The 17,879-nt window shown below is 40.9% G+C and overlaps 2 protein-coding genes across 2 annotated transcripts in view; both read right to left on the bottom strand.

Annotated features, from left to right (window-relative positions):
• The window catches only part of LOC122536394 (homeobox protein six1-like), a 29,033-nt gene extending 18,005 nt beyond the window's left edge, over positions 1 to 11,028 (bottom strand). The window contains exons 1-4 of the mRNA XM_043668745.1: positions 11,018 to 11,028; positions 6,160 to 7,823; positions 2,428 to 2,710; positions 633 to 867 (exon numbers count right to left, since the gene is read on the bottom strand). Of these exons, the coding sequence (XP_043524680.1) occupies positions 633 to 867; positions 2,428 to 2,710; positions 6,160 to 6,447 (806 nt within the window). The 5' untranslated portion in view covers positions 6,448 to 7,823; positions 11,018 to 11,028. The remainder of the gene's footprint in view (positions 1 to 632; positions 868 to 2,427; positions 2,711 to 6,159; positions 7,824 to 11,017) is intronic.
• Positions 11,029 to 12,283: 1,255 nt separating this feature from the next.
• Positions 12,284 to 17,468, bottom strand: LOC122536393 (serine/arginine repetitive matrix protein 5-like). The gene is made up of 3 exons (XM_043668744.1): positions 15,538 to 17,468; positions 13,241 to 13,941; positions 12,284 to 12,865 (listed from the first exon to the last, which is right to left on the bottom strand). The coding sequence occupies exons 1-3, from the start codon at positions 17,466 to 17,468 to the stop codon at positions 12,375 to 12,377; spliced, it is 3,123 nt and encodes a 1,040-aa protein (XP_043524679.1). The 3' UTR covers positions 12,284 to 12,374.
• Between the last annotated feature and the right edge of the window lie 411 nt (positions 17,469 to 17,879).

The raw sequence follows: 17,879 nt of genomic DNA, 5'->3' as shown, positions 1-17,879 counted from the left end.
CGGTCACTGCCGATTATCTTTTTGAACAAGGCCACGCAAGGACAACAACATACAGGAAACTTGTAAATATGTTAAATTCCCATGCGTGTTATAATAAAATATTTTTCATTGACAGACGACGATGTGACGAGATATTTACTGTAACAACACCATCCACATTTCACAACTGTGTTTCTTTCTCTCTTTCATTCGCTTCAAAACAAGCAGACGTGTCTGGCGCATCTCGTTATTTGGTTATTAGAAGAAAGTTACGTAACTTCTCTTCGAAAACCCCCTTTAACTCACGAGCTAATTTACGCGTGAATTTGCCTGTTTATAAAACGTCTTAATATATGTAAGTAACACCGTTGCGTGAGTAACTGGCTTTCAAATTTCTCGCGAAATTGATGATACATTTCGGTAATCTATTACTAGAATTATGTGTTTACTGGGTCAGCTGAGATGAATAAGGTATCAGATATTTCACCAAGCAAAGACTACAACCTCTGACTATTAAATATCAACATCCTAAATGGTTTTAACCTTTCAAAGGTTACAATAGAACACAAGGAAAGATATATACCTATGAGTATCCTTGATGATTTTTAATATACAATAGTTTTTAGAATAAAATTAAGGAAAGTGGTAAATACCTGTGTTCAGCTGCACGGTCCCTTTGTCTCCGGTTTTTGAACCAGTTGCTGACTTGCGTAGTGGTGAGTCCCGTGCTCTCTGCCAATTCTCGCTTCTCGCGAGGCGAAGGATAGGGATTAGTGGCATACCAATCCCTCAGGACGCTCCTGGATTTTTCCTTGAAGCAGTACGACGTCTCCTCACCGTCCCAAATTGTACGCGGCAGTGGAAATTTGCGTCGTACGCGATACTTTCCTGCAATTCAAACAATTCTGGTCAGTTTCGCGAATAAAACATTTTACAATAGATTTACACTGAATTATATTTACTTTACTGCTAATTACATTATTATCGCTTTATCTCTACAAGTGTTTAGGTACTTTTTCTATTCTATTTTTCTTTTCTTTTTTTTGTCAAATATTACTACTTTCAAATAACAGATTTTTCTTGTTCATAAGCAAGCTACCATTAATTACGACGAAACAAATCCCCCCCAAGAGGATTAGGCGATTTATATGATAGACAGTAAAACCTTTGAATTACGAGAGGCTATTTTTAAAACGACGCAACAGAGATACACACCCGTTTGGTTTGATTTTATTTCCGTCGTTCGATCTACAAGGATCATATATGTTTGACTATTAATTGTTATCGATAGGGAAACGAAACGCATAAACAATTTTACACCTTCAAGATTTTCTAGCCAATGATGTTAATCAATTTACAGTGATGTACAAAAACTTTCAATCTTTTCATTCAATTCAATTTCAGCAGCGTTACATTTCAATAAATTTCAACTAATAATTGTAATTGTCATAAATATTAATAAAAAATCCAATCTGCTAGGGGACTTTTCCACAGCACTGTAAACAGTTTTGATAACTACGTTAGATTTGTACAAATGATAAATAAACGCAAGGAAAGGTAACGAAAAAGACTACACGCTGATGACCGGCATAAAAAATTCTCGGTTCAGCTGTGAGAACGACTTCAAAAAGAACTATGTGACTACCAGTGATTTCTCAGAAGTATAGAGATGTTTTCTCTTTCAAAGCAGCCGGAAATCTTCACGCAGACCTCACGTCACACACGGGGGACAAAACTTCTCTCTTTGCTCTCTGGTTTTAGCGCATACATAGAGAGAAAGGAGAAGAGAGAAGAGATCAGATGACACAAATTGATTCGCAAAAGTAAATGGAAAGATCTAATTAGAATGTCAGCTCGTTAAGCTCGCCTTCCTCCCTGGTTTACAATTCGCGACAGAAATAAAACTGGCAGGCCTCGGGGGCGCGCGATGCTTGTTCATTCGCGAGATGTTTCCTTTCCGGCCGCGCTATTATGATCGCCAATAGATTTATGTCCGGCGTGATTTCTAAAATTCGCTCCGCGTATCTGAAAGGATCGCGAAGCATCGAAAGGAATACAACGAACGAGAGAGAATTTCTTCGTAACGATACCTATGTACAAAATACATATCAGATTACGGAAAGTGAACATAAATTAAACATTTCGAGCGTCCAAATTCTGTCGAAAGGTTATATTTAAGAAGGTCATTGAAATTTCATGCTCCGTTACCGTAGAATTATTACGTGGACCAACGTGGATGGCGACCGAAATGGTAGGAAAAAAAAAAAAGGTCGCAACAAAAATGGATTGACCAACCTTACGCTCTGAATTAATTTCAGACAATAGAGCAACTTCTCTCATCTCGAAAATATAATGAGTAAACCGCGTGGCATTCGTGTTATTCGTGTCACATTTTCAATTAAACGATATGCATATTTAAATTAATTTGAAGAAAGTTCTGATACTAACCGACTGCGCCAAGAGGCCTCCCTCTCAGTCTCTCGGCCTCTATGTAATGAGCCTTGAGCCAGAGAGCTTGCAGTTTTTGATGATTGTGCGGACTGAACGTATGACTCTCAAGGATCCTGTACAACTCCTTGAAGTGTCCCCGATGGAAGGCAACGATCGCCTTGGCTTTCAGGACGCTTTCGTGGCGATGCAACCTAGTGCACGCCGGCAGGGACCACAGAAATCTGCCGAGCCTCTCCACGGAGCCTGCCTGCTGGAGAACCTGGACAGACGACACCATCGCCTTGAAGACGATAGACAGGGGGGGCACACTGTTAGTCGGCAGAACTCATCCCGATCTCCTCTTATTCTAGTGTATCTTGTATGTTTCTCAATTTGTAATTATCTTTTTCATCCCGTGACTATTTCTTTTCGCGAAAAGGGTATTTTCTTTTCTTTTCTTTTCTTCCTCTCTGTCTTTTCTGTAGAAAATTGCAAATGCAAAATGCAGATAGATAAAGATCTTGGGGGATGTTCACACATCGAGAAAGATCGCACTTTGATAAATTCGTTATTAGTAAAGATGGCGTCCAAGTTTGAACTTCGATTCGAGAAAGAACAACTCGAAACGAATCGAATGTGATCCGATATTGAAAATTCTTGATAGTTGCCAGGTCTCGGGCTGTTAATATTTTACATGATCAGCCGTACGTTTGCATATTTAATGACAGACAACTCAAGACCTCTTGAGACACGTCAAACATTTCAAAAACTTCGAATATCGAATCACAAATCCGAAAAGCGTGTGTGTGATTCAAGATTTTCTGCCACCGCGTGTAAATATTCGGAACGTTTGAAACACTTACGCCATCGCTACACTGGTATGCCCTTTTCACGAGCTATCCCTCCGATACTAAAAGACTCGTAACACGTGAAACGACGAGAAAAAGAAGAGAAGAGAGACCGTTAAATTCTCATTACACGTGAGCAAAAAAAAAAAAAAAGAAAAAAAATTTTAACGAGGAAAAGGAATATTACCCTGTGACGGAATCGATGCTCGATTGCTCGTTACAGGCAAATTACCGAAAACGAGCGACCATTAAAATGTGACGGTGGTACGAGCCCTCTGTTGCACCTGCCATGGTTACTTCTTCATTCGCGTTTGCCGGGTGCCATCCTAGTTTCCAAAGCGCAACACACTTCTGACGAACGATTAATCACGAAATGCGTGTAAGAGAAATCCCGCCATATAACGAGAAACGAGCCGCGACGAAAGCCGAAGAGAAATGGCCGACAGAGAGCGGGAAACGGAGAGAGATCGCGATCGGATTTTAACGACGATGTAAGAACAATTTTCAATTGGCCGACGACAAATCAAACTGACACGCCGGGGCGAACTAAACGGTTAAACGATTTCGTTCTGTCTCGTTTCATCGAGCGTTCTACCACCGAGGCTCGGCGGAACTATTTGTCTTCGCGCGCGCGAGAACTCCCAGGCACGCGATGCACAGAAGACGGTAGCGCAAAGAAACAATCGGCACCACCCGGCCCAACCGCTAAATATCGATAGATCGTTCCTTTCTCGAACGAATCGATCCACGGTTATTTCGAATGATACAAGACAACTAGCGCCCACGTCTCATGGGATTATCGCGAATCATATATGTAATTATAATGTATATGCAATATATAAAATATATACGTATAACATTATATGTATGTATATAATACACATGTCATATATAATTTATATGTAATATATAATATATGTGTAATTATTTATGCAACTATAGTGACCAACGAAACAATTTCACTAGATATCAGACACGTAGTTACTAGATTACTAGTCACCAGATTACTAGTTACTATAACTGACGTTCATAATTTTAGAAATTTGAATGCAATAGAAATACGTACGATGTACAGTAGAGGATTTAAGAATAGATATTTAGCACTGAATAAATATCATATTTGTGAATGTTAATTTTACGAATTAATAAAACATCTGTAATCTAGTAATTATTAATTTAGTTGTTTCCACTAACATCTGTAGTCTAGTAATTATTAATTCAGTTGTTTCCACTAATTCTTTAAATTGAAATGTTAAATAAAGATAAATCGTCTGATCATGATGAATGTTGATAAGGAATGCTTTTAACCGAAACGATAAATTCGAATCACTGTAAAGCACGATCACAAGTGCCTTAAGCTGCTTTATTACAACGCGGGTGTAATTACCAGTTAAACGATTGCATTCTGAATAGACAGCGGGGTCATTTATCGAAAATGCAAAATGTAGCTATAAATTAAATAGTATATCCATGTGACGTGGGCAAGGAGTTAAACGTCTAGCCGTATACGTAACGCACTGGATGGGAATTGTGAGAAAATATCGACGTTCCTCGCACATTTCTTCTACGTGCTACAATGTGCATCCTAATTTATTAGTGGGGTTCGTGTCTATAATTTAACAAAATTTTGCAATGTATGTAAACAAGTATATAAAAAAGATTAATTTTCGTTGATTTACAGGATATGTTATTAACACTCGCATCGACATTATTGAAATATACATGAGCAGCTGAACATTAGGAATTTTTTATGTTTTATAATTTTCAAAGTGACTTTTGTATATTATTCTCATAGTAATTTTGAAGAAAACATATAATCATTGCAATTTTTGGTCGGATATTTTTTAATTTTCATCGAAAGATAATACTTATGAACTTTCATTATTTCACTTTGTTTATGTAACTTCTACCGTACTGTTGACACCACAGCTGCTGGTTTTAAAGTTATGTTGTCTAATAAGAATTTTTGGATTATTGGCTGAATTTTACATTTCCAAAATTGTTTCTCGCTATTTGCGTACAATTAATTGAATTTTATAAACTGACACACGTATAAAATTCACATTTTAGAAGCATTACTGAAAATTATGCAAAAATACAGACAACACATGTAATATGTAAATACACTTATGTAAAATACCCAAAGTGTAATATTCGTTATACCTAATATTTACCGTGATCAGCGATCGTGCGAATGTTAAATAAATATTTTTCTATTATATTGTTCATTTTTAATTTTGATTCGTTTCGAATTAAATGACAATCTCGAGCAAAACAGTGTCCCGAATAAAACATTCGTAGGTACGTAAAATTCCGTCGTGCACATGTGGGCTGTTCGATGTGAGAGGAGCGTTAATGTCGCACACAAAACAATTTATGGTTGGAGTAAAATCGTATGAACTCCATTAGACGTGTAACATGCAAATGAATCTTGGCGCGCGGTGCTGTGCAATGTGTCGTGTTCGCAATGCGTGGCCCGGGGAAAATAGAAAATTTCACGAACAGTTTCATCATCGCATATTCGCAACGTAAATTAAACCAACAAATTCAAATTAAATGTCTTAGAAACAAGCATGTTCTCGTTGGCCAAGAGGTCAAATACTACTTCACGAATGATCGTATTAATATCACGATTCTACCGTACATTCTATTTTTCTACTGTTCCAGAATTATACTATCGATAATTTCAAATGACCAATAATACAAAATTGATGTAACATACAAACTGCCTTGGGAAAACTTCACTTTGCACCAGTCCGTCGGACACTCGTCGCCCAACACCGCGCGCGCGGAATCTATTTTATCGATTGATCACGCATATCGGTTTGAAACAAATTCAAATGTCAAATTTCGTGTTTTCCGTTCAAACACCGTAGCAACCAGTCTTTATGAAGAAACTTACCTCGCAAACGCAGGCGACCTGTTCTTGGGTAAATCCGAAACTGGGCAATTGCCCGTTGCTACCGCTACCGCCGCCGGCAGAGCTCGCAGGACTATCTTGGGGGCTGTAACTGGTTGGTCCTGTAGCAGGGCCATAGGTAGTAGCTTCGACGGGACCAGCAGCGTGTCCCGTGAGTGGCGTTGGTGTCCCCTGCGGGCTGTAATCACCGGTCGAGCCCAAAACGTCCGTACCACCAGAAGAAGGTCCCATCGCACCTCCGTTTCCGGTGGTTCCTCCGTAGGCCATCATCGCATCATCTCCGGGGCCCACAGCGACCCCTTGCACTCCGTTCCCTCCACCCTCCACCGTGGACCACTTTTCTTCGGTACACTTCGTTTCACTCACTATTTTATCCGATCTCTTTTTCTATTCTCCTTACCAGGCAATATGAATCAAACAATTAGTCGATTGGTTAATTATCAATGGCAAATCCGCGGCGCATCGATCGTTCAGCCGACGGACAAGATTTAATTCTTTCGAGAATCGTTCCGACGGCAGATATTCAGCTACGTGCGAGCCACCGGCGGTGATTAACTCGTCCACGATCTTCATACCTTTCGATGGTCATCCACGGTGCTTCCTCTTTAGATCTAATTTCCTTCTAGGCATTCTCCTTCCCAAGTTTATCTTTAATGCCGTTCTTCTAATCGTCTGTATTAAATAGTAACTAATCTATTATCACTGAGACCTTCGTTACTTCTGACAGTTGTAAACCTAGAACTGACATATAAGCCAATGTACCATGTACTTCTTTAACGAGGGCAAAGCGAAGTATAGCATAGGTTCAACGGACGAACACGTTCTTCCGGTTGTATCGGTATAGCCCCCAAAAAAAAAAAAAAAAAAACGATTAATACAGGGAGTTTGTCTTTTCCAACGAGCCGATGCGCCGATGTTTAAAATGATCGAGGTCTTTTTAGTCTCGATCGAGAGGAAAGTACGTAGGATAATACAAAGGAAGAACGCGCCACACTTGTGACGGTATAAACGCGTCAGAATATGCAGGAAGGAGATATTTTTAGGCTACCGCGGCTTGGTAGAGTTGCTGCAAGCTCGAGAAGCTGCCCGTCGAATTCCAACATGGGATGTTTCTCGTGTTACGAGAGTAAAAGAAAGGATATATACTCGTCGGATATACTACGGTGGAATAATAAAATCTCACTCCGGCTGCGGTTATTCTCTAATCTGCTTTCAGAGGCTGGGAGTACTGGAACCAAGCAGAGAGCCTTGGGCCGGACCGATTGCCTTCGCTGTCTTTGTCTTCTTTTGCGTTTCGTGTATACGCGTACACTCCCAGCGTGTGTTTCTCTATATAGTTGCCTCCTATCTCAACAGTTTCCCTCCGTCTCGCGTGTACCGCGCGCGATTATCTTGCGTTACTGGCACCGACTAGATCCGATTATGGCAAGTTTCTCTTTAGAGCGCCAGGTGCGCCCTCCTTCAAGATTATTCTCCCTCTTTTCCCTTCGGACTCGCGTCTTTTCTATCTCCTCGTGTGGCAGGTTGCACCGTGAAATCCACGGGCTCGTGTTTCCGCGGCCCGTGGTAGCTGCGTATTTATAGGCGCTTAGTATACTCGCGTACGAACGGCTATTATTAGGACTCTGTTAAATAGTCCGTTTTCTCTGTCCTCCTCTACGGTGTCTCTTTTTCGATCTTTCTCTTCGTTCTTCTTTTTCCTTTCTTTTTTTTCTTTTTCCGTTTTCTTCTTTTGTTGTTGTTGTTTCTTTCGTTCTTTATTGTTTATTCAAACCTTCGAAGCGAGAAAAAGAACTTTCGTTTCACGTACGGAACTGATTCTGACTGTCGACTCTATTCGAGAGAAGAAGCACGCGACACGATCGATGCACTTGACTTGAAACGATTCGAGAAACACACTGTGTTGTTTATATCGCACACTACCCGAACACCTGACACTCTTTATCCGACTGACAACAAGCGACACGTCGTCCGTCTGATCAGTACCAAACACGCGACGCCACGAAGCGTACCGAGGCAGACTCGTGGCGTCGAAGATTACTCGGAGAATGATAACGAAATGTCAGATTTACACACACACTCCCTCTCTCGAGCGAAAAAGAGACGTTCTCCTACGCACGCACCAGAAGGGACTGCCGCTCCGGCGTGTTCCGAGACCGAGCCACTCTGTCATGCGCAGCTAAGCGCCGATTGGCCGAGGCGTGGTTCGTCTGACAGCTCCTCGAGCCTTCTGCCCATTGGCTGTTGGGCATGGCTACGACCACCATCCCGTCCTCTCATTGGTCGAACCTCCTATGGTAATAAATAAGCCTCATTACAACCCCCGACTTCTGTTTCCTTCTTCCTTCAATGCGAACGTGGTCGAAGAGACACGCAAGTAAATCGGACGAATCCAGCCCGAAACGAACGTGTTTCTTTCACGTTGCTCGTTAAGTTCCTCGATTGGCCAGGTATTTTAATTGCCTTCGAACGTGACTCGCGCGCGCGACGACACGCAGTAATGCGTGGGACTAGCGTTTCGATGAAAATCGCGACCTGTATTTGGCGAACTTCACGCAAGGCGTCGTTGCGATACCGTCGCAATTTCGAAATCGATCAGGTCAAACCTCTTCTCCGCTTGACCACCTCGAACAGATCCATGTCGTGTGTTATGGTTAATGGGAAAATATCGATCCGACGTCGAGAGATGCTCGGACGACGCGAATATTTATGCTGCATGAAAGAGAGTCTATTTCTATTGTTTTCAGTATCTATACTTTGATCTACGTTCGCGTCAAAGGTTGTGAAACATCTTCTTAACCTAAAAGATGAACATGTCGTAATAAATATTTTCTCATTTTCTGTAGTTTCTGTATTTGATCATAAGTTATGAATTTATTATTATTAAGTACAATCAGTAATTTAGTTAAGTTTATTATTGACACTACGAATACAAGAAAGATACCTACACATGTACTTCCCATTTGGCTTGTGTTTTGATAGAGTGCCGACGATATTTTTCTTTTCTTAATAACCATCGAAAGTGGTCGCAATTCAAGAAAACGACGAAAGAAGAACGAGGAGAGTTCTCGATGGTAACACGTGCGAAGCTTTGAGAAACGTCCCATGTCAATCAGGAAAGATGGCAAACCGGTGTATGCAAAACAAGCCGCGGTCTCGTTTCATTCGGACACGCCGGAAAATCTGGTTGGCAGACATTATTTTAGGAAGCAAAACCTTGTTTTTACAAAAGTCCTTGCAGTCTGAGAAAACAAGATGTCCTTTGTTCTCCACGTCACACGATCTTTCTCAAAGTCGAGTATCCGTCCAGTTGAAAACTTTTTAAACAACCATGAAATATTTTATATGATTTTATATATATACATACATGTATATATGCTTGTTAACGTGTCAAGTTTTCTGTAAACTGTATATTGAAAAGAATTTATAAAATTAAAATTGTGAAAGATAAATATCAAAATTGTAGGGAAAAAACAATCTACATACCTATATGAATAGAAACGAAGCTTATTAGGTCAATTCAAAGGTATAATTGTTCAGTGAAAAAGTGGATCACCGTGTTTTTTCTCCATGTAGTCTTCATGCTGGTACAAAATGTTTTAAACATTTTATCTTCATTAAAGCGAAACATTTGTTCTCAATTAACGTATTTAATTCGTTTTTCCATTTTTTACTTTATTAACGGTAAATATTTATATTTCAGTTGGTCGACGGCGTCAATTTGAGATCGTATTAATGTCAGTATTACTTGCAGAGAGAGAGACAGAAAGAGAGAAAGAGAGAGAAAATATCACACGGTTTCACTTTGATAATGGAACGCGTGAATGTAGAGAAAACGTAAAAATGTTCTCGCTGATAATGATCAAATTGCGCGAAAATTTGTGAGGTTATGTAAACCGTGGTGTTACATCAAATGGACCAGTCAAAGCTTTTCATTCTTACCGGGAATGTGTAATGTTATTCCCATGATGAAACACGTTATACAGACACCGGCGACGGTAAAGTATTGCATTACGATTTGTGTGCCACGTGAATGGTAAACAATTATTAATATCAACTTCTTTGCTACAAATAGATTCCATATAGATGAAGAATCGATTTATGGCATTATTTACCATATTTATGTGCGTATTTATCACCATGCGAAAAAAAAATAGAAAATTCTTGATAACAGAAGTTGGACGAATCAAAACTCTTTCTTGAAGCATTTGTGTCATAATATTCGTGTCAGTCGATTGAATATAAATTCTTTCTCAATTTCTTCTATGTCGAACATCAAGTTTAAATCTTTTAATCAATTAAATTTTCGTTATAAATAAACGAATGAATAAATATCAAGAGACTGAATGAGACTGGGGATTCTGATCTGGATCTCGAAAATGATACCAATGAAATTGACATTATTTCCAGTGTCAGTTGTATGTGCGGTTCTCTCCGACGGGGTGCCACCCGTGGCGTCACCATTCATCCTGGACGTACGGTCGAAGCGGTTTGTGGTCCAGGAAGAAGTCGTTGACATCATAATGTGACGTCTAGATGCTTACGGCTCTCCCCGCCCCCTTTAAGCAACCGTGAAATCAACCGTTCGATCTTCTCGATGACAACTTGTTCAAAAATATCCGCGCGTATGCGTGGCCGTGTCGAGAATGATTTCTGTGTCACGTGCCGTTTTATCGCGTTTATTTTCGTTCATTATCTGACAGGCACTTGCTTTGCTTTCTTAGAGAATAGAATTTACTCGAACGAACGATTTGTAACTCAAAAGATATATCGACCACGAATAAAATTCCACGACGCGCGTTTTCATCTCGATCAACAATCATCCATCATCAAATCAAACAAATCGGAAGATATACGCGTGATGTTTCTTGGAAAGCGAGCAAGCGACAGTTTCCGACTATAGTAAACGTAGTATGTATTTTCGATGTCTCGTGGGACGAGCCGGAAGTGGAAAAGGAACAGGGAGTACAAAAGACAGCGTTCGCATTGACATCGATTCTCTTTGTCGACGGAGGCATAGGAGGCACGGAGACACGTCAGGCTACAGCAAAAAAGAGAGAGGGAAACGAGGAAGAAGAGAGAGAAAGAGAAAAGAGAGAAACGGGAGCGTGGAACGCGAAGGAAGGACGACGTGGTTGCGCAACAATGCGAAAACGCAAGAGAGCATCCAACGAAAAGCTCGTATCACGTTCCCATAAGTGGCAGAGCCCGAGGATCCCTGCAGAGACGTCCTCACGCTTTTCTCCCTTTCTCTCTTCCCTTTTTCTTCTTTCTCTCTCTCTCTCTTTCTCTCTCTCTCTCTCTCTCTCTCTCTCTCTCTCTCTCTCTCTCTGTTTCCCCTGTCTATCTTCTTTCTTTTCTTTTAGACGGGCAGCAACGTTCACCGTACACGTTCGCACGTGTATATGTAGAACATAAAAAGGGGGACGTCGAGAGGCGCCAGGTATATGTACGTATGAAAAATTCCATGGTGACGGCACCCTGGGCATCCCGCGGCGAGACCTGAATAACCCATAATTGCTACCCCTCCATTCACGTGCACGCCTCTGTCGTTCGTTGTCATTCGTCGTACAAAGACGTCTCGTAACTGGCCGCGACACTCGATTCACTCGGGGCGAACTTTGCCCCCGGGACGCTTTTCACCTGAAGATTGTTTGAACCGCGACTATCATCAGGCCCTGGATCGGGCGGGTAACTTGGCGTATTGTAATAAACTCTGGAGCGTTACTGGACGATGCTGCGCATTGAACATTCGTGTGAAACATGCTCGACAGGATAACTCTTACGTGTATAAAAATTCTCGGCTGATAAATGTGATCTGCGTTAATTCCTCGTTACCTTTTGTAAAGTAACATTCTAAACAGAAGACAGATTACAAATCCACGAATTTTGCAAAGGATCAGTAACATATTCAGTATACATGTATACATGTTACAATTTTCTGTAGAGAACGCCAAAAATGAAGTACATATTTCTTCAAAAACCAAATTTGAAATCAGGTTGCTTTCCTGTGAAATATTCCTATTGCCTTCGGTTAATTCTGCTTTCTACGTGTACAATATATATATATATATCTGTTTTTGCATATACGTTCTCTGAAGCCATTCTCTGAAACAACGTACAGACAAAAATAACATGAATTGAAGAATAAATGGCATGCCTTCTTGCCTTCTCGAGAAATCAAGAATTCCTCAATGTTAATAATTCGTGAACCACGGGAGAAACCAGTTTGGTCCATCTTCTAGTCCGTTATCTTGGTTATCTATCAAAGGTATAGGTATTTCTTCCACATCACCCTCGTTGAATGACCAAAAGTTCCTGATGGAGCCCGGAGGATTCGTTTCCCTATTGATTTCGTCAGAATTGCTGCTTCGTACGGCGGAATACAGTCGATCCGACGAAAGGTTTAGCAAATTGCCGGCTTGTCTCGTGCACGTGTCCGATACACTGTTCACGAAGTTTTTCAGGGGAAGTTTAATGGACGTGAACTTTGTCTTTTTGTCCTTCAGCTGTTGTTTGCAAGGGCTGATGACACGCTCTAAACCAGGCGCAACCGCTTCCTTTGTCTCTTTTACTTTCTTTCTGCTGTTGATGTGCTTCTTGCAGTCCTCCACCTCTTTTCGTTCTCTTTCTATCTTGTCTGCCACCGATTCGGATGAGTCCTTCGCGGTGAATGCCATCTTTTTCTCTGCAATAACGAAACCTATCACAATCACGAAAGTTTTCCTTTGTACCTTTCGAGAGGGCTATTTTTATCAGGATAAAGTGCTGCGAAATTTCCATGCAATAATTCTATTCTAATTGCAAAACATCTCAAAATCTATATTAAAAGCTGCTTCGTTACGCAGACAGTTCATAAGTAACAACCATACTATCATTACACGTGCAATTTTATTTAAATAAAAATAATATTTCGCAAAGCTTTCTAATAACCGATCAAGGAATAATATAAATAGTTGGACACTCGTAGCAGACATTTTGTAACTCGAAAATATCGTATAGGTATACACATTCTATCACGACGGTATTTATATGACACATTTTATGGAAGCTTCCAAATCACCTTGGCACATTCTCTCTCTCTTCGTAGAGCACGTGTCCTCTGTCGTAGCGCTACACTTCAACCTGTCGTCAGTTTTGGATTTGGAACTTTTCTTGCACGAGTCATCGTCCATCTTGGTCATTGACCTAGTTTTCTTGCAAGGATCGTCAACTCTCTTCACCTCTGGACCGCAGGTCTCTTCTTTTTTACAAGTGGGCCTCGTTTTCTTGCACGGATCCTCCTTTTTGCAGCTCGGCCTTTTCTTCCTCTTACAAGGATCTTCCTTCTTCTTGCAAGTACCTCTCGTCTCCATGCAAGGATCTTTCTTCTTCCTGCAAGGCTCCTCCTTTTTGCACTTGTCGACGGTCAGCTTGCACTTCGACGACGGCCTCGACGATTTGTCGTCGCTTTTCGAACGAATCGGCGGATGGTAAATCGGCGGCGAAACGAACAGGTTCTCCCTCGCGATCAGATGGGAGACGAACAATGGCGCGGAAGAATAATGTTTAACGTTTCTCGTAACTTTGCAACGACTCGAGATCGCGGACTGCGTGTAGTTCCTTCTTCCGTTGCATTTCGTCGATCTGCTACACTCGCGATCGTTGGACTTCCGTTGACGTTTGCAAGAACTGTCCAGTTTTCGTGGCTTCGTGCAGATCTTGCGAACACGTTCCTGGGAACGATCCTCTTGCTCAGAATACTCCCGTTGGCAGGATCTTCTTCTGCAAGTTTCGTTAAAGTGATTACGTTTGTTAGAACATCGGCAACCAATAACCAGTTTTAACCAAAGTCAGTATCGATCGATGGTTTATTAATTGTAAAGCAATCTTTAGCAACTGTTATCAAGATGCTATCGAAGTCTATTTATTTGAAAGACTGACCTCGTATCTCTCTCCCATTCATTTTACAATGTATATTACTATATCATCTACTGATATTTATTTATTGTAAAAGGACATTAATGAAAATTCTACTGTAGCTTAAGAAACGGACTTAAGGGGTCAGGACAGTTTGAAATTTTCAAAAAAATCGATTTTTTTCTTTTGTTTCTTGTTTTAAATAATAGTTTGAAGTCTTAGAAATAAGATAGAGAAGGTCGTAGCCTTCAAAACGACTTACTTTGGGGTATATAATAATAAATCCGCGGATACTAGAATAATTGAATTTGTATCACTGCTTTACAGCTTTTATGCAGCATTATAAAGTGTAAATCGTGCGATTCAAATGTTACTTTTGGTGGATCGAATATTAGGGGAATATTGGGTTCAATTTAGTTGTGAATGAACACAACGAACGGACGTCTGTTATATTCTCGTTAACAGTGATTTTCTGATTCGAAAGTTGCTGCAAGCTCAAGAAATCAGGACAGTGTGAAATTTTCAAAAAAATCGATTTTTCTTTGTTTATTGTTTTAAATAGTAGCTTGAAGTCTTAGAAATAAGATAGAGAAGGTCGTAGCCTTCAAAACGACTTTGGGATATATAGAATAATTGAATTTGTATCACTGCTTCACAGCTTTTATGCAGCATTATAAAGTGTAAATCGTGCGATTCAAATGTTACTTTTGGTGAATGGAATATTAAAGGACTTGGGTTCAATTTAATTGTGAATTGTAAGAATTGTGAGCCACGATGTATACGTAAAAAAGAAGTAAGTAAAGGATACGTATGAAAAATGAACGTTCTGAAACTTTAAACGCGTTTTTCTCGAAACTAGGTTTTCTAGAAACGGTGTGTAAGATATCTCGGAATCTAACCAACGGATTACTGTGATACTCAATGCGTATCTTTAGTGTAACATTTACTAGAGATTGACGATCGAACATTTTTCAATTTTCAACAATTTCGAAAAATATAAACAAAAAAACGTAGAAATTTTTCGGCATAAATTCGACACACGAGAAACAAATAGCTGCTATTTTCATAATTGTCACAGAAATGAAAATGTTGGATCGTCGATCCCTAGAGAATATATTGTTTACTTTTGAACTTTTTCTTGCCTTTTCGTTGCAACTAATCCTGAAATTTGGCTGGAATCATGCACACCGATGGGCAATGTGAAAAAAAGTTATGTAAAAAAGGATGCTTCTTCTCTTCTCGTGTAATGTTGCTTTTTATAGTTCATAATGTGTCATAAAGTAAACCACAGAAGCTCACGTCGATCAAATATGTACTTTTGTTAGCCCCCTAAAGTGTTCGTAATTTTTAGTCAAACTTTGTCCTGCCCCCTTCGAAAATGATCAAGAAAAAAAAAAAAAAAGGAAAGAAAAAAAGAAACGAAAGTCTCAACCAAATGATCGAAATCTGACGATTATGCACCTTTCCGAGCACGGCCTCGATCTCTCCCTGCTGCAACTCCGACTGCAGTCCTCGCGCTTCCTCGGAGTCGTGCAAAACTCTCTCCCCTGGTCCTTGCACTCGTCATTCGGTGAAAACGTACGGTCTCTCGTCACTTGGCGCGGTTGTACCGACTGGCCACACGTGTCCTTAGGACACTGGAATCTGTCGTAGTCGCACTTGGTCGGCGTTTGCAACGCAGGACAACAATATCGCTTGCAAGTTTCCTTATCCCTGTTGCACGGTCTCTCTTGCTCGCGCTTCTTCCTTCTAGGCCCCGAGCATTCGTCATTCTCATCGCGACACTTTCTCGCTGGATTCGCGCTGCAAGTCGAGATGTTCAAGGACGAGTTCTTCGAGTTCGGTGAACTGCCGGCTGCCTTCGAGGCCGGCGTTTTCCCCAATAAACAAGAGGCGTACGAGGAAGATCTTTTGGCGGTGACCGGCGGAAACGAGGCTGGCGGTTTCCGAGAACCTCCGTCCGAGTTGCCAGGCATGGACTGCGATTTACCATTGCCGAACGTGTCCATTCGCGAACTCGAAGCGCTCCTGTTCCATTTGATCTGTCGCAGTCTCGCTAGCGTTGCCGCGCAGGGCGAACTATTGACGCGACTCTCGTCTGGTCTGGTTATGTTCAATCGCGGCGTCGTTCTCTCTGTTCCAATTATCGGCTCCAAAGTCACACCCTCGGTGGTCAATGATCTTCGTTTCGAAGCTCTCGGGGCGAAGTACATGGACGACGATCGCGGTTCAAACGGTATCTCGTCTGTTTCAACTCTGTCGAGATCTTCTCCAGGGGATTCTGTGCTGGAAACATCCCTCGAACGTGACCTTTCGAACTCGTTTGGTTCATTCTGCGAGGACGCTTCTGCAGACGATTCGAAACTGTTGAAAACTTTCGTCTTCATCTCGCGTTCAATCGGATATTCTTGATTCCTTTGGCTCCCCACAGAGGACCATTCCGTGGAGTTCTCAGTAAGTTCGGTGAATCTGGGGATCGACGGTTTGGAGGCTGCTCGTTTCTCCTCGTCGAACTCCATCGATGCAGCCTCTTTATCGAGCCTCTCGCAATCTGTTCGCTTCAATATCGGCGCGCTGGGTTTCCAGACTTTCTTTGGCGGCCGAGAGGAGAACCGAGCCGCTGGTTGCGTCTGATATTTCAATTCCGACTTCGATATTGGAAGGTACTTGACACTTTCTTTCCTGACGCTGGCGCTTAGAAGTAAATTCTGATTGGGGACGTTTCGCGATTCGTCCCTCTTTGAATCGTTATCATTCTCAACAATTTTGTTTTTCTCAGTGTCTTCGGCTTCCGTTTCAACTTTGTTCTCTATAGCCTTCGTCGTCAAGCGCAACGTGACCTTTTCATCGTCATCTACGGTCTTTTTACAAACAGTGAGACTCTCGTGAAGTCGTTCCGCCGTATCGCCGAGATTGTCCGTCACTTTCGTTCGACGTTCGTTTCGCGGCAGAATGTCAAAGTCCTCGTGGGACTTTCCACCGGGCACGAAGGCAAAGTCGATGGCGTTCTCGTTTCGAAGCGTTTTGTATCCTTTCAGCTTCCACTTCAGCATCATCGGCACCGGCTGTCCATCCAGCAGAGAGGCCAAGCTTTCTTCCTTCAGCGGCCTGTGAACTCTCAGGCAATTCATCGGCGTCGATCTCAAGTCGAACTGGCATTCGTTGCCGTACGGTGAGAATGTTTCAGCCGCGTTCGAAAACGTCGGTGATTTCGAGACGTCGTCGAGATCCGAGTTGGGGAATGAGGACGGGACGATGTCCTTGGATTCGGAACGCTCCTTCTCGTTGCTGCGTGACCCTCCTTTGGCGGAGAGGTCGAAGAAAGTCCAGAATCGAGCTGGGCAGGCGGTCGTGTGCATTTGCAGCGGGTCCGAAACGAGACATTTCTGCATTTTTTGGAAAAACGAGATCTCAAATTGAGTTATTTCGAAGAATTATATTATATTATTATATTATAATAATATATTATGATAATATAATAATATAATATATTAATTATATTATATGAACTATGTTAGAGAACTGTAGTAAGAAATGTTTCATCGATACTGTACGAAATTTTATTATAATATATTATTATTATTATATAATATATTATTATATATATTATTATTATATTATTAATATATTATTATAATATTATTATAATATATTATTATATTATAATAATATAATAATATAATATATTAATTATATTATATAAACTATGTTAGAGAACTGTAGTAAGCAATGTTTCATCGATACTGTACGAAATTTTATTATAATATATTATTATTATATAATATATTATTATATATATTATT

The sequence above is a fragment of the Frieseomelitta varia genome, unplaced genomic scaffold (genome assembly GCF_011392965.1).
Source record: "Frieseomelitta varia isolate USP_RPSP 00005682 unplaced genomic scaffold, Fvar_1.2 scaffold_830, whole genome shotgun sequence".
In the NCBI taxonomy this organism is placed as follows: Eukaryota; Metazoa; Arthropoda; class Insecta; order Hymenoptera; family Apidae; genus Frieseomelitta; species Frieseomelitta varia.
This window is presented reverse-complemented; position numbering and strand designations above follow the sequence as displayed.